This window comes from Microchirus variegatus (assembly GCF_963457635.1).
Source record: "Microchirus variegatus genome assembly, chromosome: 1".
Lineage (NCBI taxonomy): Eukaryota > Metazoa > Chordata > Actinopteri > Pleuronectiformes > Soleidae > Microchirus > Microchirus variegatus.
In genome coordinates this window covers 38615983-38639634 of record NC_139802.1, presented here as the reverse complement: position 1 = coordinate 38639634, position 23652 = coordinate 38615983, and the positions used below count along the sequence as shown (strand labels likewise).

The following is a 23652-nucleotide window of genomic DNA, read 5'->3' as shown; positions in this document are numbered from 1 at the left end:
CCACATGGAAAATTGGTTTAACTTTTAACACTATAATGTGTAACTTATTAGCTTTTATTTGCATGCAAAATCAGTTTTTATTATTATTATTCAGTTGATAGACTTTGTCAGAATAATGTAGTATTTATCTCTTGAGGAGAAGTAGTGCAAATGCTGTAAAACAAAAAATTTCTACTCTGATGTGGTTCAACTTTTAAGTTTGCACATTTGCACTTCTTATATTACCAAAATGCAAAATGACAAAAATCAATGTCCCTCCTCTCATTGTATTCCTTCTTCCACTGAAATTAGACACTGCTCTGATAACAACAAAGGGAAACTGGGTGAACTTTTAACTTGTATTTCATTTGCATTTTATATTTGTGTTTATTTATTTAGCATGAAATCAACAACTGTCTGGTTATGGCACTGTTTACTTCTGATGTAGAAGTCAGTCAAAAAAAATGGGTAAAAACTACAATACAAGCTGCTCAATTGTTATTCTAAACACAGCGTCGTGATTGGCTCTCGGGGCTGCGTGACGTCACGACGCAGCAGCGCTCTGGGATCCAGAGCGTGAGCGAGAGACGAAGAAAAAAGTTCACTTGTGCTCCTCCGCTCCGGTCCTTCGTGTCGCGTCCGTGTCTTCTTGACCGAAAGTCGTGTCACCGGGGGAGAGGAAGCTCATGTACGAGGACGAATGAAGGATTAGCTTTAAAGTCGGGTTCGTGCGGCTGCTCACTTTTTCGCTCCCACTGTGATATTAAGATACTTTTTTTTTTTTTTTTCCTCTCTCACGCTGGTGGCTTTTAACGCGACGTCGGCGGGGCTGCCTCTCATCCCGAAGTTCCCAAGATGAACTTCGATCCGGTGGTCGGGAAACTCTCCGTAAGTTAAACGCTAAACTTTAATGTTGTCACTTTACTGAATGTGTAAACTTACCGCGTTACTCTTTTGAAGTCGTAACACTGCGCGTGCCCTCTTGTCGCGTGCGGGACGGTGGAGTTATTAGGGGACATTAGGGTTAACACCAGGGTGAATGATTTGTGACCTGAATAATGATGTGACGTAAGCCTGGTGACACGGTGAGTGTCAGTGAGTGTCTTTTTTTTATATATATATAATAGATAAACACAGAGAGCAGCTCTGTTTTATGGACGCTGGAGCCCGCAGAGCTCATTTAAAGTGTGACTGTGTTGGGAAGCTGCTGCGCTTCTGACATGAGAGCTGAAATCACAGCCAGGCCTGTGAACTTGTGCGAGGAGATGAAACAAGCCATTGTCCCGCAGGAGCACACACACACACACACACACACACATAGATGCATGAAAACAAGTTTGCCCTGCTATATTTGTAAGGACCCTCCATTGATTGACTTCCGTTCATGTGGACAACTTAATCTAAACTTGTTTTCGTCTACTACTTAACCTAACCATTCTTCACATCTTAATCCCTTAGAACAGGGGTTCGCAAAGTTGTTGGTACCTGAGGGCCAATTTAGGAACCCAACATTGGACTGAGGGAAAAAAAAAAAAGAGAAATAAATACCATTATTTGTAATAATCCTAATGACCAGATTGCACTTCTACAGTTTACACTTATTGGTCAATATCCAGTAATTTCCAATAAACATTTAACAAGCTTAGTAGCTCCTGGATTAAAACTATCAACTGTGATTCATTGTGGGCCGCCAGAAATGTTTCTGCGGGCCGCACTTTGAGAACCCCTTGCCTTAGAACCAGACTCTAGTCTCCATGGGGACTACTGGTCCTGACAAGATCAGTAATTATAACAGAAAAGGTCATTAAAAATGTAATCAAAACAAGTATTTGTGTACACAAACTCATACACAGGTTTGAATGACAGTGGCCTAATAAACACCAATGTTAATGCTGAACCTTAACTTAAACTTATCCACAATTCATAACTCGCCTAAAACCATAATCAGAGCTTCAGAAATGATGGTCCGCCTCGATATGACCAGGTTTTGGTTCCCATGAGGAGTCCTGGTTGAGAAAAAGTCCTGAAAAGCTCCCTGAGATGCGACACACACACACGGCTTTAACAAAACTTTATCCATAACCAGGAGGCAGCAAAACAATACAGATTATATAAGATAATGTGATCACACAAAGGTAAACTTAAGACAAAAGTTAACTTTTATTCATTCAAAACAAATAAAAACTTACTTACTGTACAAAAATAACACAAACTGCTGTTTTGTGTGGTTTTTCAAAATAGGAACTAGATTTTTTTAAGTTTATGAATCGATTCAGAAAGGTGGATGATTAGACACCCCTAATAACCAGTTCACCAGTTCATGCCATAACCATAACCTCATCACAATTATGTGATTAACCTTAACCACAGTTAAGTATTTACCGCTAACTTTAATCAGTGCCCCACTCATGAGGTTCTTTGTCATCAGGGCCCCAGGAGGCTTACTGGTCCTAACAAGGTCAGTGTTTTTAGCAGAAAAGGTCACAAAGGGGCAAATGTGAGTACAAAGGCATACCCACTGGAAAACAACCCTGTGTTTGTTGTTGTTGTTGTTATTGTCGACTCAAGTGTGTTTCTGCACAGAAGATATACTCACCTGAAGCTCATTGGCTCCCGCTTCTGTCCCCCCCCCCCCTCCTCCCTCGCCTTCCCCTGCTGCACAGTGCATGTGTTGTATCATTCACTCAGCACCCCCCATCCCCCCCCAAACACTAAAGCCACCATCTGTGTTGGACATCATGTGGTCACATTGTGCAGACATGGAAGCGTATGATGGCAGATCACGGTCTGTCACAGCGGATGTAACGAGCCCTATAGGGCACTATTAATAGTGCGGTGCAGCTATGGCCCCGCCGAGGAGTGCGCCACTGCTCCCAAAAAGATTTAAATCGCGTCGTCGTGAGCAGACTGTGAGAACCGTTTGCTTCAGGAATATGTCTGAAGCTGTAATCAGCCTGACCCCTCAGAAGCCAAGAAATCTACTCGCCAGTTCGTCAATTAGAGCCACAGTTTCTTAAAAAGGTTTTTCCATACAAGATTATTCCACACTCGGGCTTTCACAGAGACGTCTTTTCATTCCACTGGTGTTGTTTTTTCCAGCCATGGAGCGTCAAAGCCTGACGTGATGAATACTGTGAGCTTGCTGTAAGGCCTCGAAGTGTTAACTGCTTATTAAAAAGACCTTTAGATTAATAAAATGTATATATATATATATATGTGTTTGAACTGTGAGCAGGACTCAATGAGGACTCTATCCATTCAAACACTTAAAGCTGCAGCAGGCAGGATTGCAATAAAAATAGTTGGTTGTTGAGTTTCCACATTTTTTTTGGGATCACAACTTTCTCTCCTGTCCTCCTCAATTAAGAATGTCTGTTTGGCTCGTCAGAAAAATATGAGTAAGAATTTCATTCCGTTCTCCAGAAAGTTGAGAAAATGGAGAACTCGAGGACAATAAACCATCCACACAAGCACTTTAAAAGCAGCGAGTAGAAAGTATTTCTGGTTCTCCACCAAGTAGCAAGCAAATCCGCTGACTCACCTGTTTGAGTGTAGCCGTTCAACCGAGCGCGACTTATTTTCATTGTTGTAATAATTGATGGTTGCGTTTTGTGTGCACGGGTGGCAGGTGGGGAATTTCGGTATGTCTTTGAAGAGTAAAAAATTCATTCTGGCTAAAATTCACACAGCCCTATTCATGCGAGACAGTCGACCCCCGAGGCAATCCATCACTAAACACGAGGCACATAATATTTGACTGTGTTACTTGTTGTCTCACTTTGAGACTCATTCCTTCTTTTTCCACGTCGTTTTGCACGGTGTGCAGTCGTTGCCAATGCTGGAGGAGAGGACCCTGCTCTCTCAGAACTGTGCTGTGACTAGCCAGAACTGCCTCCTGTGACGACTCAGATTAAGCAAAGGCAGCGGACGGAGACTAGGGGCCAATTCCAATTCCAACTGTCCCTCAAAACCAAGTGCTGAGGGTTATTTTGTCACTTAGAAATAAGGACACCCCTTAAATGCAGATACGTCTTCAGACTGTGGGGGGCAGAATAACGCGAAAGCTGCGTCCAGTCTGTCAACTCCAAAAAAGAAGAAGAAGAACACATTTGCGTCACGATTATTTATTACGATCCCTTTGTCAGTCAAGTTATTATTAGGTTGTCAGTTAGTTATAAGATGATACTCATACAAATACCACAACCACGGACATATTCAGCTGAGAGTTACCACACACCACGGCTTATTGAAAAGTAAACGATAGCAAACGATCGCGTGTCCGCACCGGCCGGCTATTGACTAAAGATCGTAGAATAAAAATAAATGTTACGCAACAATGACGTCGGCCTAAACTAAGATAATACAATAGATGAGAATCGGGACAGCACTTGCACTAGAGGGAGCGCTTTGAGATTGAGGGTTAAGCAAGGAATTGGAATTCACCCTAGAAGAAGTCTAGCTCTCTCTCCAATCACTCGATTTACACGATGCTGAAAGGTTGATATTGAATTATTGATCAATAACGCCACCAAAAACTGCCGACTGTACATGTGGACATGTGAAAATCAGTGATGGTAAAGGCAGAGAGAATCAAGGCTCTCCTCTTTTGCGGTTGATGAGAGCAAGCAGCGTCTTTGTCACCAAACCACAACATGCAGTTTCTCATCCCACGTGAAGCTCTGCTCTGCTCTGCTCACTGTGAACTTGTGATTTAAAATAAGTTGTGTAACCTGTGCTTATGTTTCTCAGCCCTCCGTGTTTGTTTTCTATATTGTCTGATCTGGGCTTTCCGTCATGCAGAGTTCCATTAGTGAAATCAGATTTTCATTCCCCGGGTGGCAAAGTCAATGTTTATCTCTTCTGTAAACCACAGGACATTCTGGAGGCCGCACCAGCAGGCCCATTTGCTAAGGGACTAGAAGGAAATTTCACCGTCCTCCCCACCACCCCCATCCCCTTTCACCCCCTCTCTAACCCCCCCCCCCCTCAAATTGCCTTGAGGCTACGTGCCTGACCGTCCAGTAAACTTCCTGTCTACAGTATACAGATAGGCTGATATTAGTGGCATCAGTTTACTTCTTAGAATTGACATGCCCATGCAAATGTACACTAGATTGCTATCTGTGATTGCTTACTGTGGATCTGGGTGTTGGTTCACACAGGAAATAGCCCCCCCCCCCCACCACCCCCAGTCCTCTGTCTCTGTGGACAGTACAGACAAGGGCAGGGCTGACATCTGGGACAAGCGGAGGCCAAACTGTGTCACTGGGGACACAGCGACAGCAGTGGTCAACAAAAATCGGCCGCTCCGTAAGAGTTCCTTATGCTGTGACCACTGGCTGGCCGCTCTGCACGGAGACCATGTGAACACAGCCATAACGGAGGCCTGTGGCTCGGAGAAGCTACAGTATACACGAGGACCGTGAATGATGCAATGCAGTGCAACCCACTGACAGTCGGATACCAGGTGGTTTTGTGTGTCTGGTTGGGTATTTACAGGATATTAAAGAGCAGACATGTTGATAGCTAATGGCAGATGGATTATTTGTGAAGCAACCTGTTGCCGCCGCCGCCGCTGCTGTTTTTGTTGTCGTTGTCATGGAGAAAAATGTCTGCTGCTATGGAAGGCCGACTGACTCACTTAAGGAGTGCCACCTGTTCAGGTGGAGACGTCTCACGTAATGCATACCAATCGCGGGATGTCAGTGTGTTCACACTTGAAAGGTCCAACTTGTGATAAGCAGGGGGTAATTTATTATGTGTCAGGCTCACCATATAAACAGATTAATAAGCTGGCTACCGACGGCTTCAGCCTTCCACCAACCGAGGAAGAAAAACTCCTAACAGCTATAAAATGTGTGAGGTCTAACTCGCACATATTTTTATATCTTGCTGTTTTTGTGCCAAGGGGCACAAATAAATTAGAACTCCCTTAATTCCACCTCGCACTTGGTGTTTTTTCGGGATTTTGTGCGCTGCTTTGAAATGCACTCTCCCGTGCAGCCGTACCATGTGTACAGAAGTCATGTGATGGGTCAGATCACATGAGTCACAGCCAGGTATACTGTTCTCTTTGATGAGACGGATGATGTTTGCCTAAGGGTGCAAAACTACTCTCTGCTTTCTTTCTTTTTCTCTTTTTTTTTTTTTTTTTTCTATTTTGACTCGACCAGATTTACAAAACCGCTAAAAGGTGAACTCTCGCAGACCGGAGAAAACCGTAGGCAGCTATGTCACAATAGTGCTCCGAGCTTAAATGATTTTTTTTTGATTAAAAGGCTTAATCGCTTTATCGTTTCAGTAATTTCTCAATTAAATCTTGTTATGTTTGAGTAGCTCGGGAACTTTGAACCCTTCAGGGTTTTTTTTCTCCTTTTATTTATTTGAAAATGAATGTCTTTGAGCAGTTAATTAGGTGCATAGAAAAATCCTCACTTCTCCTTGGATTTAGAGAAAGTGATTGCTTTAATTATTAACTGACAAAAAAACTAAATAATTGATCAATTAATAAGCAGATCCCAAAATATTAGGGTGTTTAACAATTAATGACATCTAATGGTTAGACTGCAGACTATAAAACCTCCCATCCCCAAGTGCATCAGTTACTTATTGATAGTATATTCAATTTCTGCCAATAATATCTTACACAATTGACTTTTAGATGATAGAGAAACATTTTTTTGGTCGAAGCAGTCGTACTATGATTACCAGGATTGTCTGTTCTGTGTATAAAATGGAGTTGTCAAAAATCAGTGGGTGTGCACTGTGGTCATGGAGTTTGTATTCTCAGACATCCCCAATCTGCTTCCTGTCTGTTACTGATTTCAAATTCCTCTTTTCTAGCGAAACGACCTCTGAGCTGCACCTTCACCCTGAAAATGCCAAAGACTCCGATGGTGTTATCATGAGTCTTTTGCTTTGCTTTTTTTGTTTTTGTTTTACAGCAGCACCATTGCTGCGTCCAAAGGCTTGATGCTTTACCCAGGATGGCTGTGATCGGCCAAAAAGAAACATAAACAGGCCAAAGTGATTTTCCCCTCCTAATACAACGGGTGCAGCCACACTTAAACGCCACAGCGCCCTGGCGATAAGCCAGAATAAATCAGGAGGAAACTATTAAGTAGAAAAAAAAAGTCACATTTAGAGTGCTCAGTTTCGCAACAACAAATATGGGCATGTCAGCAATCGGTTCATCAGTCACCAAAATCATCCATTACTTTAATAATTGAATCATGGGTTCAGTCTTATGTGATCACTGTCTTGTGTTGTGAAACTAAGTACATTTGGATGTTGGTCAAAAGAGCTATTTGATGATGTCTACTCAGATTTAAGCTTATTTAAAAGATATTCCGCAGATTATTTCAGCTATTAAAATGATATAATGAAAATCAGTCGTCATTTTTTGTAGAATTTGCGAAACCCTTCACTGTAGGCAGTGTAGACATTTAGTGGCACCTCGGAAACATGAGTGGCATAAGGTTTACATCAGCACTCGAGCCTCTGACTTCCTGCTCTCCTGGATAAATGGATATAACAGCAGTGATTTGTCTCGGAAACAGACTGAACCCTCATCCAGAGAACGGACTGTTGTTTAGAAAGACATAAATCCAACATAAATTCCAGCTGTTGATGGTCCTTGTTGACCTGCTACACCAGTCACATATTCTACATTTCTTTTCTTGAGATGTGTTTATGTAGAAGACAGTAAACTGCCGGTGCTTCACATCCCCCTCCCCCTTCCACCCCTTTTATGCAAAGACGAGCTTTAATGGAGCGAATGTGATTGTCTCTGGAGTGAGTGAGTGAGTAAGTGAGTGAGTGAACGGATTCCTGCACATATTTCAATCTATTAGTCACCCCTTTCTTGCTCTTTTCATTCTCTCCCTCCTGGAGTTGTCTTGTGAGTCAGCACTCTGCTTCACTTTGAAGACCCTAATCGGAATTAGAAAAGCCCTCAGTCAAAAGTAAATCTCCAAATTCCATATGTGAATGTTGTTTGACGTTCGACTTCATTGTCCTCGCTCATCCCCTTTCTAATTTATCGGATGAGTCACAAAGAAGTTTGCGAGTGGCCATCCCTTAGAAATAAAGGCGACCACTTTGGCCTCACAAGTCGGAAAGTGTGCGTCACTCTTGCACCTTCTTACAACTCTTGAAACCTCCAGCAGTCTCTGTGTTAGTCATCAAAACAACAACAACAAGTGTATGTGGTCAGTGTCGACGTCAGGCGTCAGTCATTTCACTGATTTGCGGTCGCCTGAATGACGACAAGGAAATTCATCGAAAATGTCATCGTCACAGATTTGTTTTTGTTGTTTTTTTCCTCGACGTGAAGGTGAATGTTACCTAACCAGCTCGTGACACAGTGTCACACTCATCCGATCGGTGAAGCGCATCCTCCTGAGGAAACTCAAGAATTTGTGCTCGTGGAGCTGCTGCTTCCTCGAGTTAAAAATACCCAGGCTGGCGGATATGTTGTGGGTCTAATCGGGTGCTGGGGCCCTGCTGCTACAAGGCAAGCTGCTGTGGAGAGAACAGTTTGGAGTCTGAACCCTGCATGAAGCCTCTGTATTGTCTCAAACTTCCTGTGCTCCCTGAGAGGAGGGGGCAGCCGCTTTTCACACGCTCCCCACACTTGCACTGTATGTGTGATTGTATACTCTATAATCCGTGTGTGTGTGTGTGTGTGTGTGCACATGTTTTGCCGCTCACCAACACAGCTTGCACACTGCTCTCTTGTGCGACTACTTCAAGCTGTGACGTGTGTGTGTCCGTCAGTTTTGTAACGATGAAAAATGCGGATTTGTTTACAGTTTTTTAGCAGAGTGTCTTGACTTATTTTTACGTGACTTGAGCTGCGTTACACTCGCTCAAAATGTCAGCATAATTTATCACTTAAGGAAAGTCATGCATGGTCACCCGTCCCCCTCTCCACTGCTTTGAGCAAATGCCAGGAATTATCTGTAAAGCAGAGCTCGAGGTGCGTTCCCTGTCCTCTCAAGGTCGCCCTCAGAGCACTCTAAATCATGCCTTTCCTTTATTGAGTTAAAGTGTGATTTGGTACAACTTCTCAGAAGTGGTGAAACTTGTGAAACGGTCCAAATGGAATGTTCAGGAGATGTATCAGTAATCAAAATAATTGTTGGTAGCAGGCAGGCCTTACATCTGACTACAGCACGACACAGGAAATAAGACAATTTGATAATTTTTCACAGTGAGAAAACAAAGCAGAAGAAAGCAATAAAATGACTAATGGCGTGTGTGAGTGAGGATTTGATTTGATTTGTGCAATGTTTTCCTGAACCCTGCCTTGGAATAAGCGTGTAAACAGTGGCAGCTGCGGCACAGATACTGTACCGTCTTCCCCGCTTTAGCCCTGAGATGGAGGAGGGTTTCTGTCTCTTGAGGCAGTGGGGGGTATTTTTCTGCGCTACGGTCAGAAGAAGGCACATGTCACATTTGACATTTGAACTGAAGTCAGTGTTTCACGTTAAAGTCATTTATGATGTGTTACGAATCGGCAGCTGCAGTGAAACATGTTCATTCCGTGCTCTCAACTTCAGACCTTCAGTTAGTATGTTTCCGTGCACAGTTAACCCTTTAAGGTACTACTCAACCGTTTGGTCGACCACACTTTAAGTCACTATATCTCATTGAAAAATGCATCAAGTTGAACTCACTAACCACTCAATGTGACTTGGTCTGAATGTTGTACATTTTGCAATTATGCAAGCAAGGTTTATTATGAAAAGACGTCTCAACCGTTTGGTAGAGGCCTGTATCTGCAATATTGTAGGGTATAATTAAAAAAAAAAAATGTTGATTTTCGTTATTCTTATAAGTAAATATGATAAAATAATAAAAAATGCAAAGAAATCATTTTTCCTTTGCTTTTGTCCTTAAAGGGTTAATGTAGTCGAGTGTAGACTAAACTGTTCAACTGGACTACTGTCCTTGTTCCAGTATACAAGCCAAAAAGTGTCCACCTCTGCTACTCTTGGTACAATATCAGTCCGACGAACATGTTTATATGCATTTTAAAAGTCAGGTTTTAGTCGTACACGCGCATAAGGTGTACATGACTGAATTCCTCCATGTAGCTCAGACATGAGGCAATAATCAGCGATGGTTAAGGTGCGCAGCAGCTGACCGTCTATAATCTGATGAACCGATTAACTTGTTGTGAGATCATTGGACGGTTGAAGTTGAGTTGATTGCATTTTGAACTCCTTCTCTCGTCTGCTCGCTGAGTAAATAAACTCCGTCCAGATGGAGAATGTTCCAAAATGAGAGGTCTTCTGATACTTTCAATCTAAGCTCGTCAGGAGCCCTTTTCTCTCTGTGAGGCATTTTGGCCATACTGCTGCACTATATTGTTAATATTTGTTGAAAGAAACGGGCCAGCTAATAAGAAAAGCATGATACGGAGACTGAGGTCCGTGTAATGGGGTACATCATGTCTGTCCTTATCAGTTGGCTATGATTGAAATCATCTGTCCATTAAGAAATTAAGAATCTGCCTTGGTTCATGTAACTGTGTTGTGTTATTGTGTGCATTTTCCCCTCTTTTTTGCCTTTTAATTTCTATATAATGGAGGTCACTGTAATTTCCTCTGGCATGATATGGAGTGGTTGCAGCCCCCTAAATGGCCCACTGATAACCCGGGTCAACTGAGAGGATGTCCTGCCATTTAGTCACAAACACATTCTCAGTGTACACAGCATTAGAGGCCAAGGCCATTTAGAAGAACCCGGGGTGTGTGTGTGTGTGTGGAGGAAGTGGAGGGAGCTTACTGTTGTCAGATAAACCGGAGGTCTCTCATTATTTTATTGTGACTTTTATTAGTTTAACTTGAATCCACACAAGCACAGCACTAACCCATCATACATACAGGCTTGGAAGCTTGACAATAGGACAGTGTTTCACCCAATAATCTGCAGCGCAGCCCACTCATTGTACAGGAGGACGGCGAATACTGGAGTGGAACCACTTCAACCGGGGTTTTGGAAGGTTTCCAGGGATTGTGGGTTTGGAGGGCTTTTCTGTGCTGAGGTTACGGTCACTCCAGTCTTCCTCCTCAGTCGGTTATCGAGGTAAAAACTCAGCCACATTGTGGCTGCCCATAGCGTTTATGTATACAGCACATTTAGTTTAGCAGCCTTAGGACATTAGTGTGAACACATGTTGATGGTCTTGTTAGTTTTTTCTGCAAACGAGCAGGCTCGTGTTTGACAAATGACCCACTCTGGGATTCCCACTGACAAAGCTGAGTCACTTTATTACAAAATAAAAGCTGTGTTACACATGGAGGGTAAGCATGATGCTGCTATTATGTAAAGTTATCTAAGTTTCACTAGAAACTTTTTCTTCTCTAGAACTGAAGGAAATTCAAATGCGCTAGTCACAGAAGTTTCGAGAGTAGTTTTTGATTGGTGAGTTTTGTCGCCGCTTTCATGTTAATTGTGCTCAGAGAATGGATGTGTTTTAAGAACTTCTGTTCAATGTGGTCACAATGCATTTCCGACCATCTCAAAGTGGTTTTGCAGATCGGATAATAATCCGTCCTCGGGTGTATGTATATGTGAACTTAGAAAGTGGTCACACACTGCAATCTGATCACAGAAAACACATTTTTATACCAGGTGTAAAGGGTGCCAATATAAAATGTGCGATCTGGCTGTTTTGTCCTTTTGTGCTGCTAGAAACATGCAAGATGGCGGCCTCCATAAAGCAAAGCCCTGACCACCAAATTATTTTTTGTTTAAAGCTTTACATTTTCACAATCTAGTTTCTGCCAGTGAACCCCACTACATGTTACACACTTGACCTTGTAAGCTTCTGTCAAACTTTTGGCTAACTTCCTCTCTGTTGCCACCTTCGTCCTCCTCCCTCTGTCGCCTCATGAACACTTTTGTTGAGTGGGACAATTATTCACTGAAAAACAGACCAGCTTCATGAGCAGAGTAGAGTTCTGGATCCTGTTTAGATTCAGCTGTAGCCGTATTTCCTTCACTGCTGCTTTTCTCTGTTTCATATCATTGGATACCTTTTGGACAGTTGCCCAAGACATTATGCGTAATTTTTCTTACCGTTCATAAATGTATTGCGTGATTATGTGCAGCATTCTTGATGCTAACAATTCTGCCTAGGAGCAGCTGTGCTTTTGTGATAAAATACAGTCGGATCATCTGTGCAACAACCTCCATAGCGGAGGTTTTGCTACTGTGATTGAACACACCTGGGAATGTTTTGAATAACTGGCCTTGAAATGAGCAAAGATGTGAAATTGTGTAATCCCAAAGCTGCCGGAGCGTCCTCAATGTCAAAGTGACTTATACGTTTTGACATTTGATTGGCCATGTTGATTCATCAGCTACTTACTGCCAGATAAAAAAGACTGTCTGGGCATTGATTGAAACTGAACACTCTCCCTGTGCATTGTAGAGGTTTAGGATTACCCTTAGCATAGCTCATTCTTTCCCAGTTGCCTTTTTCCCTCTACTTTTTTTTTTCCTTTCCACTTTTTTGTCACGCGTATGTGCATATGCAGATTCCTCTCTCCTGTCTTTTCACACAGCCGTCTTACTTTCCCCACTTCCATGTCTATCTCCTTCACCCACCATGAAATCATACACACAGTGTATTCAAGTCATGCCATGCAAGCTGTTTGTCCCCCCCCCCTTCCTCCTCCTTTCCTTGCTCTCATTGTATCTACCTCCCTTTTCCTTCTCTCTTCTGCCTCCCCGCACTAGAATGTTTGGATAGATCTAAATGGTGCGATTGTGACTGCTTTGCCGGTTGTCTGCCTCTTCCACGTCTGCCTCGTAGCGTCTTTGGAAAGTCTGACGTGAGCGGAGGAAAGGAAGAGAGAGGGAGAGGGGAAAGTTCTTCTGAGCAACAAGGCATGGCGGCCCTCCAGAGAGCCAAGTCGAGCGTCAGGAGCTGCTCTCAGCTCCAGCCTGTCCCTCTTTTCTCTACCTCTGCCTGCTCTGAAGTCTTTCTTCCTCTCATTCTCCCACACTGTCTTCTTTTTCTTCTACATATTCCCACTAGAACATCCAATCTTTGGTTTGCTGTCTACAATTTCTCACTTTTAATTGACACTGCTCTGTCTCTTTCTCCTTGTCAACCTGGCCCACTCCACCCTAACCTGTTCCATTCTCTCCTGGCCTAGTAGAGGACAGGGGTGGGGGTGCATGTGCACATGAGAGACAAAACCTCCAAATCTAGGCCTCTCTTTTACCCGTGAGGTGTCACATTGCGTTTGAGGCGCTTCATGGCGGTGTCGCATGTCATGGCATTCAAAGAGCCGGGGTTTAAGAATGTGGGTCATTTGAAGTAGACGCACTAAAGTGTGTTGTTTGCCAATGAATGGGGCCTTCTCACATTGACATGGTGAAAAGCGTGTGAATAAACACCAGTGCCTGGGGGCCACACTAAAGTGTTCGGCTATATTCTTCTCAGTACCCCACCTATACAAGCCTGTTATTATCTTGTACATGAATGGATTTCTGGGATCACATTTGATATGGGCAGTGTGCTAGGGTGAACCGAGATGCCTTATCAAAAACCCTTTCTGCTACGCCCACAACAGAGGAAACAGAGTCTCTGCTTTTTCAAAATCCTTCCTATTAAAAAACAAAAAAAAAAGCCAGATCATAGAGTAATTAAGTTTGGTCGCTTGTTGCTCTGCATGTACGTTGGTGTGTAGCTCTGTATCCTGCACACAGAGGATTGTTTTGCCTCTAGTTGTGACCAGCTGCATGGCTCCATTTAATTGCCTTCCCACGGCAGATGTTCAGATCAGATGGTTCAAATTAAGTGGTAGATTGCTCACACAAGGTCTCTTATGAAGACAGATTCTCCTTTTTTACTGTCCTTCATGTAATGGGGTTGGGTGAGCCTGTAAACTGTGGACGCAGAATAATGCAACATCTTTGTCTTCCCTTGTCCGCCTCCCACCTTCCTCTCGCTGGCTTTGATGATTCAGGTGTTGGTGGCAGGACTCATCGTCGGGCTGGTGTGTCACGCGGCAGAACCGCCGTCGCCTCAGTGGTCCAGCGATGAAAACCGAAACCTCACCCTTCGGCGGCACAGGGCCTGTGTCGAGAACGAGCAGTACCTCCACCAGGGATTCTGCTGCCTCAACTGCCAGGCTGGTAAGGAAAATCACATAAAAGAAGAACCTACAGTCGACCATACAGCTTTTAAACATGTCAGCAACCAGATACGATCCTGTGACGGGATCATACCAAAATTACCCACGGGCGCTTGGATGTCATCACTGTATTATTGCATGAGCACTCGTTCCCCATAAGTTGGACCACACCCATCCTCATTTCAAACTCCACTGCGTGCCTGTCAAGTTTCCTGACTGCACAGTTAGGAGGTTATCGTGGTGATAAAACATGTCTGCAGACAAACTGACGGACAGACAAAGAGACATACACCTCGTCATAAAAGATTATCTTAAGTTCCGGCGACCGGGACCATATTGTGCTATGATGACGCACACAGACCGGATTAAAACCAATAAAGGCCCCCACTGCCTTCAATGCCTTGGCTGCTTATAATTAGCTAATCCTTTTTTTAATTATTATTACCTCCACCAAGAAGGTTTTTTGGCCACCTTTGTTCGTTTGTTGGAAAAAAGAAGAAGAAGTGATTCGATCCAGATTCAGGATTTTTTTAAAACAGTGCAATGACCTTTACGTTTACCTTGTCAAATGTGAAATTCACACAAACACAAATTGTAATTACGGAAAGAATGCATGTAAATTCAATTCACATCCAGCAATGATAAAACCCCCAGAGTTATTCGTTATCTCCAAAAAGCCACCGATCATGTGTGCATCGCCGTTTGTCAAACTTTATCACGAACACAGCGTCATTTGTTATCACGCAGCTGTTCTGAGATGCTCTGGGAACAGCTCTTGCAAAACAAACTTGATTGCTTTTATCTAAGAAGTCACCACAGCGCCCACAGAGATGGAGACAAAAGTACATATGACAAATGAGAGCTAATTAACTCCTTAATAATTCTATTTCCATGCCAGTGATAAGTTTGCACCTCATGGTTGAAAACCTCTGGTACAACTTCATGGAAAGAAATATTGTTTTTCTTCCCTTTGTCAGGCAAATGTTCTGTTTAATGAGGCATGTTTTCAGTCTTTGTTTTTTTGTTATGTAGTTATTAACCCTGCACAACCTCAGCTCATTTCCTTCTCGTCTCCAAGTAGCTAAGGTTGATTCATTTTTGGCTACATCCAAGCACAAATAAATAAAAATAGAATCCCCACCTTTGTGCTAGTAATCTGCCCTCCTCTCCTCCGCTGATATCCCACTGGTTCACGGTGTAGAGGCCCCTAACACTGTGCGATCCTTCGCTGTGCCGTGTCCCGACCTGACATCCTGTCTCATCAGGAAACGCATCGCATCAGTGACGTCAAGCTGGAGCGGCACAAACCAGTGTTTGTTTATTTATTAATCGCTGTATTTGTTTGTCTGATTGTTCTGTTGTGTTTTTTTTTTTTTTTTTCGTATTTTGCAGGAAGCTTTGTGCAGAAGGCCTGTGAGCGAGACCAAGAACACGGGACGTGTCTTCCCTGCGAACACGGACAGACTTACACCGAACATTCCAACGGGATGAACCGCTGCCTGCCGTGTACGCACTGCCGCTCAGGTACCGTCACGATATCTTTTTTTTTTTTAAGAGCCTGTAGATTAGGACAATGAGAGGAGAGTGTGGATAAAACTTAGTTTGGATTTTTTCCTCTGTGCACACAAACAACGGTTTCAAATCAGATCAGCTTTCAAGTGGCTGTCTGACAGCAGGGCAAACCACTAAATATATTCAAATTACAGTGAACATTTTAGAGTGTTATTTATCTTCTTTTGTGGCTCGAACAATACATGTTCTCTGCTGTCCCCACTCGCAGCAAAACATAGGATTGAACTTGCTTATTTATTTACTTATTTTTCTTTTGTTTGTGTGTGTGTGTGATTGAAGTTTTTATTATTCTCCTATTTGACCAGACAGGGTAAGGGACAGGTTACACATTTCTAATATCCCGAAGGGCCATATGAAATGGTGTTTTAAATGGATTATTAGAACATCAAATGAAGGGGAAAAACATCATATATTACTACTGTTATCATAGTTTTCATCCATTGTTTAAATTCTTTTGAAGATTTGTCTTTCCATTCTCCAAGGATCATTCTGGCAGCTGGCAACTTTTATTACCACAGAATCGTATTTTAATGCGGTGGAGAATAAAATGGTCCTCCAATAAAAACCTACTAGTATTTGCGATAAATATGATATGATGATATGTTTATCCAGTATCTTGACCTTGGTTATATAGTCTAGTTCAATCGGTCTTCATTTATTTTGCTCAGGCCAGGACACTCTGGTCAGCTGCCTTTTACAAGGGTTGAGTGGTAACGCATGTCTGTGTACCGTCAGTGGCTTTTTTTTGCGGCATGTTGACACGGCAGCATGTAATTGGCTGTCGGCACATGAAATTACCGCATGAGAGGGAAAAACCAAAACACAGCTACAGCTGCAGCCATAAATGTCCAGCGCAATGCACACATTCTGATAAATATAGCTGTACTAGCAAGAGATTGGTGGGCAAAAGCATCGCTGAGAAACTCCGCTTTCCCTCTTTGTTTGATGAATACCGACTGCTGCCACCTGCACATGTTGAGTCTTTACATACATGCTGGAGGGCCACCAGTACATGTCTTAGCGGTGTGTGTTCCATGAGCCGTCTTTACTAATCACAGTTCATGCTTTAAAGGTCAGCTTTAACAGTTGGTCGTATGACACAAATACATAGAAGCACACACACAGAGTTTCAGACGATATTTGTTTTTTTAATGCTTTAATGCAGTTTGACGGGATCAATGCTTCTTGCTCGTTTGCCTGTGAGCTCCCTATATATCACCAATAGTGGACTGCAGATTTAAGTAAACATGTTTGTCTGATAAACTGAATCTGGAACCAGTGTATTGTGTATATTTATGTTTTTACCAGGAAGTAGCTATGTTGTATCTGAAAGTCCCATGTGGCTTAAAAAAAATAAGAGAAAATATGTTAAATATCTTTTAAACTGGTTGTTTTTAAACTCGGCGTAAAACGGAGTCTTCTATAATACGGCTCGTCAAAGATGGATTGTTTCGGAAAGTTAACACCGTTTTGTCCGTGCCCCCTGCTTTTCAGGTACACTTATGAAAATGTGATCTTATGATGTTACACGGAGTCGCAGGGCGTGTCTTTGTTGTTTTGTTTCCGCACAATGAACGCGAGCATGTTACCTGTCTCGGGAGATTTGCGTGTGTGTGTGTCTGTCCTACCTGGGCGAACTGGGTGTGGCTGTGTCTCATTGTCTCCCACACTGGGCGTCTTTGTGTCCAATGAAAGGCTGGAGCCACAGAAAAGAGACTAGTGTTACATAGGATGTGTTTTGTGCTCTTTCTACTGTGGCTTTTTAAAACAGAGTTGTATGTGTTGTATGTGCTCTAGTTTAAACTCATTTACAATGTGAAAATGTGTTTTTAAAAAAAAATGGGAAAGGGAACATTCGAAAGGAAATGTGAATGAACATTTTACGACTTTCACGGACTTGTTGAGAAATTTCTGACATTGGCAAACGTTAACGTTGATTGAAACGTTAATATCATTTAACACAATAGAATATAATAGAAAAGAATAGAATAAAGAAACCCTTTATTGCCGTTGTACAATAGAACACAATGACATTAGGAGTGCCACAATCTGATCAGTGCAAAAAAGAACAAAAAAAGTCCCATGTGTGCCGACATCTGGCGTCATGGTGTCAGATTGTTTTACTCCATGGCAATATGTTTGAAATGACCCTCGTTTCAAATATATTGCCCTATAAAATAAAGGCATTTAAAATTTTAAATACATTTACACTGATCCCACAGTGTGACTAAACGCTTTCACACAGACACTGAATCCTTCACAAATAAGAATGTTGGAGCGTAAATGCAATTAAATGCAAAAATATCAGCAGTGTGATTCGTTTGCACATTATCATCTGATCATAGGAGCTCAGGGCAGAGTCACAATTTCAAAACGATAGTGTTTGAAGAACCGGAGTATTAAACCAGACCTTTAATTTTTCCTAGTAAAGGAATATTAAAGGAATATTCTAAGGCCACAAAATCAGATAATCTTTATTTTGAAGCAGTTCTGCACGTCTTCAAACATTCTTGTCGGTACTGGAGCCAGTTTCTGCCAATAAATCCTCTCAAATGTGGACTTTTTAATAGGTGAAAGGAGCTGCATAAACTACTTGGACTGAACAGGAAGTAGACCGAAAATGCTGTTGCTAATCTGTTTGGACTGAGCGGGCGCTTCACCAGCCCCCCCTTCTCCACCCCCAACATTCAAACTTTATTCAAAGCACCTGCTAATTTAACTGAAATCAACAAATTACAGTGTTTTCCTCAGACACCAGCTGCCTCCCTGTTTTGCGGAATATTGACTTGTTGCCAGCTATGATTATTTTTTTTATTTTTTTTTTAATGTTTTGGAGCTTTGAGTTCACTGACTCACATCCTATGTAAGGAAGCATTGTTACTTTCTGATGCGTGTGTTCCACTGCTGTCCACGCTGAGCGTAAATATGTAAAGCAGCCAAAAAAAAAAGGACAAACATCTCACTGCGCTGACCTACAATACTGTTTTCCTCGGGCATTAGTCACAGGCTGTGTCCAACCTGGCATGTCTTCAATGGAAAAATGTGCTTCCTTAGCACAGAGTGAAGGCAGTGAAGAGGACTGTGGTGTCCACAGTGTGCAAAATGGCTCCGTTGGTGACAAAACAAACAAAATGTCAACAAAGCCTAAATTCTTATTTGATTGAGTCAAAAATTATTTGCAATGTCTTCAGCATGTTAGTCCAACAGTGTCAGCTTTGTACCGTTTCTACTCAACTCTGACCTTTCTTTATTCGCCAGGAACATTTCTTGTAGTCAATAGTCCATTCTATCTATAAAGCAAGTTGCGTTTATTTCGCATTAGCATGCTACTACTTTGCGGCTAACTTGGCGAACCTGTTTCCAAAGGTAAGCCAGCGAGGCTACGATTAGCATTAGCGTAGGGCTAACATAATACAAACACTGTGCAACCTCATTAACCCTTTAACACACCTAGACACCTTTTTGTGTTTTTGACTTTTTCTTTTTAGCTTATCTTTTTCATTTTTTCATGCATATTGTTCAAAATTTGCTAGGTTGTGTATTTTTGGGTGCTTTAAAAAATGTTCATGTGAATTTTTTTTTTAGTCTATTCTAAACAACTGTGACAAATTTACTCACGTTAACACACCTTTGCACCAAAGTGTGCTCATTGAAACCCATTCAAATCACTATTTTTGCTCCTGCTCAAATTTAAAGTAAAAAACATGAATCATCTAATTTTTTCACATCATTTGAAGCAAAAGGCTTTAAATGTGTGCTCTGACACATTTCCATCAAGATTACGTCATTTTTCTTTTTTTGGCACATGGAGAAAAAAACTGCTTTTTCTGATCGAGGGCACTCCCACTAAACCCCGCCCCCCCTCTCTCCACATAAGGTCTGAGGCAGAAATTTTGTATGGGTGTGTGAGTACATGTGTGTGGGCATGTGTGCATGTGCGTGTGCGCGTGTGCACATGCACGTGCGCGCGTGCACGTGCCTTTAACGTGCACAGTGCATTTACAGTGTGACACAATGCGTAAAAGCGCAGGTGGCTTTCAAGTGGCACCTTTTCCATGCCCTCCTTTCATGTAAAAAATTTTTTTCAAACTTTCAAAGCACCAAAACTTCAAAGTACAGTCTCCAAAGCACCCCGACATCTAAATTGTGGGGTCCCCACAGCTTTTGAAATATCCATAATGCAGGCGATTTCCCAGCACATGAAATGTACAGCAAAAATTAGAGCCAAAACAAACCCCGATCTGTGCACCTGTGCGCCGCGCTGCAATGATCACAGGTATACAGGTGATGAGGTGTCTGTGCAGAGCTAAGGAGCATAGCTGGACTTTGCATGTCAAACCACACACAATGAAGCATCACAGCGACACCACGGAGGCGCTAAACATGGTCATTGAAGACGAGCGCACGGAGCGCAATGCGTTCCATCAGCTTTGGACACCGACACAGCCGATGAAGAGTACTTCCCGGGGGCTTTCCCGTGTCCCACCAACTCCACTGACTCTTCTGACTTTGGGGAAGAGGTGACACTAGCGGACCTTTTATGGAAATCCAAAAACGGAGCGATCTGGGCACCCACAAACACCCTGATGCTCCAGTTCAAGCCTCCAGACTCAGGACTAACTCCAGAACCTCCCCGCTATGCCGTGGCCATTGTTAGTGAGCTGATTGACACCTTTTATTTATTTTTCACCACGGAGATCACAAAACTTATCATGGAATGAACCAAACTGCATGGGAGAAGGACAGTGCTCGAGTGGAAGGACCTCGATACCCACCACCGTGCGGGCTTCGTTTGGACTCCTTCTGTTGGCGTCTATTGGGCAGCTGGTGCGCTGCAGAAACAAAACCAAGGACAGAGAGGGTCGTGTTGGACATGACGGAGGGGCTGGGAGGGTGACTGTGACTATTGATCATTTATTTTCCTCATTTGGGCTGGCAGAGGAGCTGCTGCGACGAAAGATCACCATCTTTGGCTGAATGCGTAAAAACTGACCAGAGCTTCCCCCTCAGCTCCCGAGGCTCCTCCATCTCTTCATTTACTCACACCCTGCTGTCCTACACTCCGAAGCAGGACAAAGATGTCCTCCTGCTCAGCAACAAACACCGGGAGCCGGAGATCAGCAACGGGAAAAAAAAAGAGGCCCAGAAGCCCCAGATCATTCTGATTATAACCTCTGCAAAGGAGAGGATACCAAGAGTGGAAGTTCTTCATTACAGCACAAAAAAACATTTTTTTTTAATTTTATTTGGTATCTATAATGAGGTCTAATGTTGGTCTAAGAAATAAGAAAATAAAAAAACAAAAATACATATGTGCACAATTTGTATAGCTTGTATTTGTATGAGCACACGTTGGTGCTATAGGTGTGTTAACTGAATATTTTATGAAATCTAACATTATAAAATAATAATAATGCAATTTTTTTTCTGCTTATCTTTCACATATACTAGGCTACAATAATCGCATAGAAAAAAAATCCAGTTTGCATGAAATATATTGAAAATATTTAATTTTTTTGTCTTTTTTTTTTTCATAAAATTAGGTGCATCATGACTAAACCTGGCAATTTAAGGGTAAAAAATATAAAAAATATATTAATATTTGATATGTATAGAAAGAACAGATGTTGGTCTAAAACCTAAAAAAAAAAAGACAAAAATATACAAATGTATGCATTTGTTATAGCTGTGTACTTTATGAATGGTGCTCTGGGTGTGTTAACGTGATTTTATGAGACAATCTGACATTACAAAGAAAATAATAATGCAAAAAAAATGTTTTTCCTGCTAATCTTTCACATATACCAGGCTGCAATAATCCAAACAAAAAAAATCCAGTTTGCATGAATTATATTGAAAATATTTCATTTTTTGCCCTTTTTAGATCATAAAATGAGGTGCATCATGACTAAACCTGGCAATTTAAGGGTTAAAAATATAAAAAATATATTAATATTTGATATGTATGGAAAGAACAGATGTTGGTCTAAAACCTAAAAAAAAAAAAAAAAAAAAATATAAATGTATAATTTTTTTTATAGCTGTGTACTTTATGAGCACCATTTGGTGCTCTGGGTGTGTTATCGTGATTTTATGAGACAATCTGACATAACAGAAAAAAAAAGAATGAAAATTTTTTTTTTTCTGCTAATCTTTCACATATACCAGGCTGCAATTATCCAAACAAAAAAAATCCAGTTTGCATGAATTTTATTGAAAATAATTAATTTTTTGAGTTTTTTAGATCTTAAAATAAGGTGCATCATGACTAAACCTGGCAATTTGAGGGTTAAAAATAAAAAATATATATTAATATTTGATATGAATAAAAAGAAGAGATGTTGGTCTAAAATCTGAAAAAAAAAAAAAGGCAAAAATACAGATGTATACTATTTTTATAGATGTGTACTTTATGAGCACCATTTGGTGTGCTGGGTGTGTTAACGTGAGTGTTTTAGGCCATCTGACATTACAAAAAAAATAATAATGCAAAAAAAAAATGTTTCTGCTAATCTTTCACATATACCAGGCTGCAATAATCCAAACAAAAAAATTCCAGTTTCCATGAAGTATATTGAAAATAATTCATTTTTTGTGTTTTTTAGATCTTAAAATAAGGTGCATCATGACTAAACCTGGCAATTTGAGGGTTAAAAATAAAAAATATATATTAATATTTGATATGGATGGAAAGATGAGATGTTGGTCTAAAACCTAAAAAAAAAAAAAAGGCAAAAATACAGATGTATACTATTTTTATAGATGTGTACTTTATGAGCACCATTTGGTGTGCTGGGTGTGTTAACGTGAGTGTTTTAGGCCATCTGACATTACAAAAAAAATAATAATGCAAAAAAAAAAATGTTTCTGCTAATCTTTCACATATACCAGGCTGCAATAATCCAAACAAAAAAATTCCAGTTTCCATGAAGTATATTGAAAATAATTCATTTTTTGTGTTTTTAAGATCATAAAATCAAGGTGCATCATGAATAAACCTGGATATTTAAGGGTTAAAAATAAAATATATATATTAATATTTGATATGGATGGAAAGATGAGATGTTGGTCTAAAACCTAAAAAAAAAAAAAGGCAAAAATACAGATGTATACTATTTTTATAGCTGTGTACTTTCATGCGCACCATTTGGTGTGCTGGGTGTGTTAACGTGATTTTTTTAAAGGCGCGTTTAAGGGTTAAGCACAACTGTCTGTCAGCTAGCTAGCTACGCTGATGCTAACGAAAATGAAAACATTTGCGTTGTGCCGAATGAGGTTGCACAGTGTTTGTATTATGTTAGCGTTTACGTTCCTTATCATGCATTACCATAACTGAAAAATCTTCTTCAGCTCCCACTATAGGAATACATACTTCCTGCAGGCACTGCACTAGTTGTAAGAATGTTCGAAACATCCAGCATGTAAATCGTTTTATATCTTTTTTTTTGTTCGTCAAAAATATTTGTTTGAGTTGAAACAGCCAAAAGAGAAATCATTTAATTTAGGAAATTATTCATCACAGGGCCACACGATGGAGCGTGTGGATAGCACTGTTGCCTTGCTGCTGATTTGCCTATGTGTGTGGGTTTTCTCCGGGGTTCTCCAGTTTCCTCCCTCAGTCCAAAAGCATGCAAAGGTTAATTGGGACACTTAAAACTGACCGTAGGTGTGAATGTGAGAGTGAACAGTTGTTCGTCTTTATACGTTTGCTCTGCTGTACCCCGCCTTTCACCCTTTGTCAGCTGAGAATGGCTCCAGCGGCCCCCACGACTCTCTTGTGGAGGATAAAGTACAGTTTGACTGTTGATTTACATCAGTTTTCCAAATTGATATGAGTAACATTTGTGAACTACCTTTGTGGTAGCTACAAAATAAGCAAATTATCTGTTGATCTTCCATTAGCCTTTGACATTTTCAACAGTAACACATGCAGTAGCAGGAG

General features: G+C 41.4%; 1 protein-coding gene across 1 annotated transcript in view; it reads left to right on the top strand.

Moving 5' to 3' along the window:
• Nucleotides 1–663: 663 nt before the first annotated feature.
• The window catches only part of tnfrsfa (tumor necrosis factor receptor superfamily, member a), a 33006-nt gene continuing 10017 nt past the window's right edge, over nt 664–23652 (top strand). Inside the window, exons 1-3 of the mRNA XM_083892965.1 lie at nt 664–867; nt 13971–14139; nt 15531–15662. Coding sequence (XP_083749091.1) covers nt 835–867; nt 13971–14139; nt 15531–15662 — 334 coding nt within the window. The 5' untranslated portion in view covers nt 664–834. The remainder of the gene's footprint in view (nt 868–13970; nt 14140–15530; nt 15663–23652) is intronic.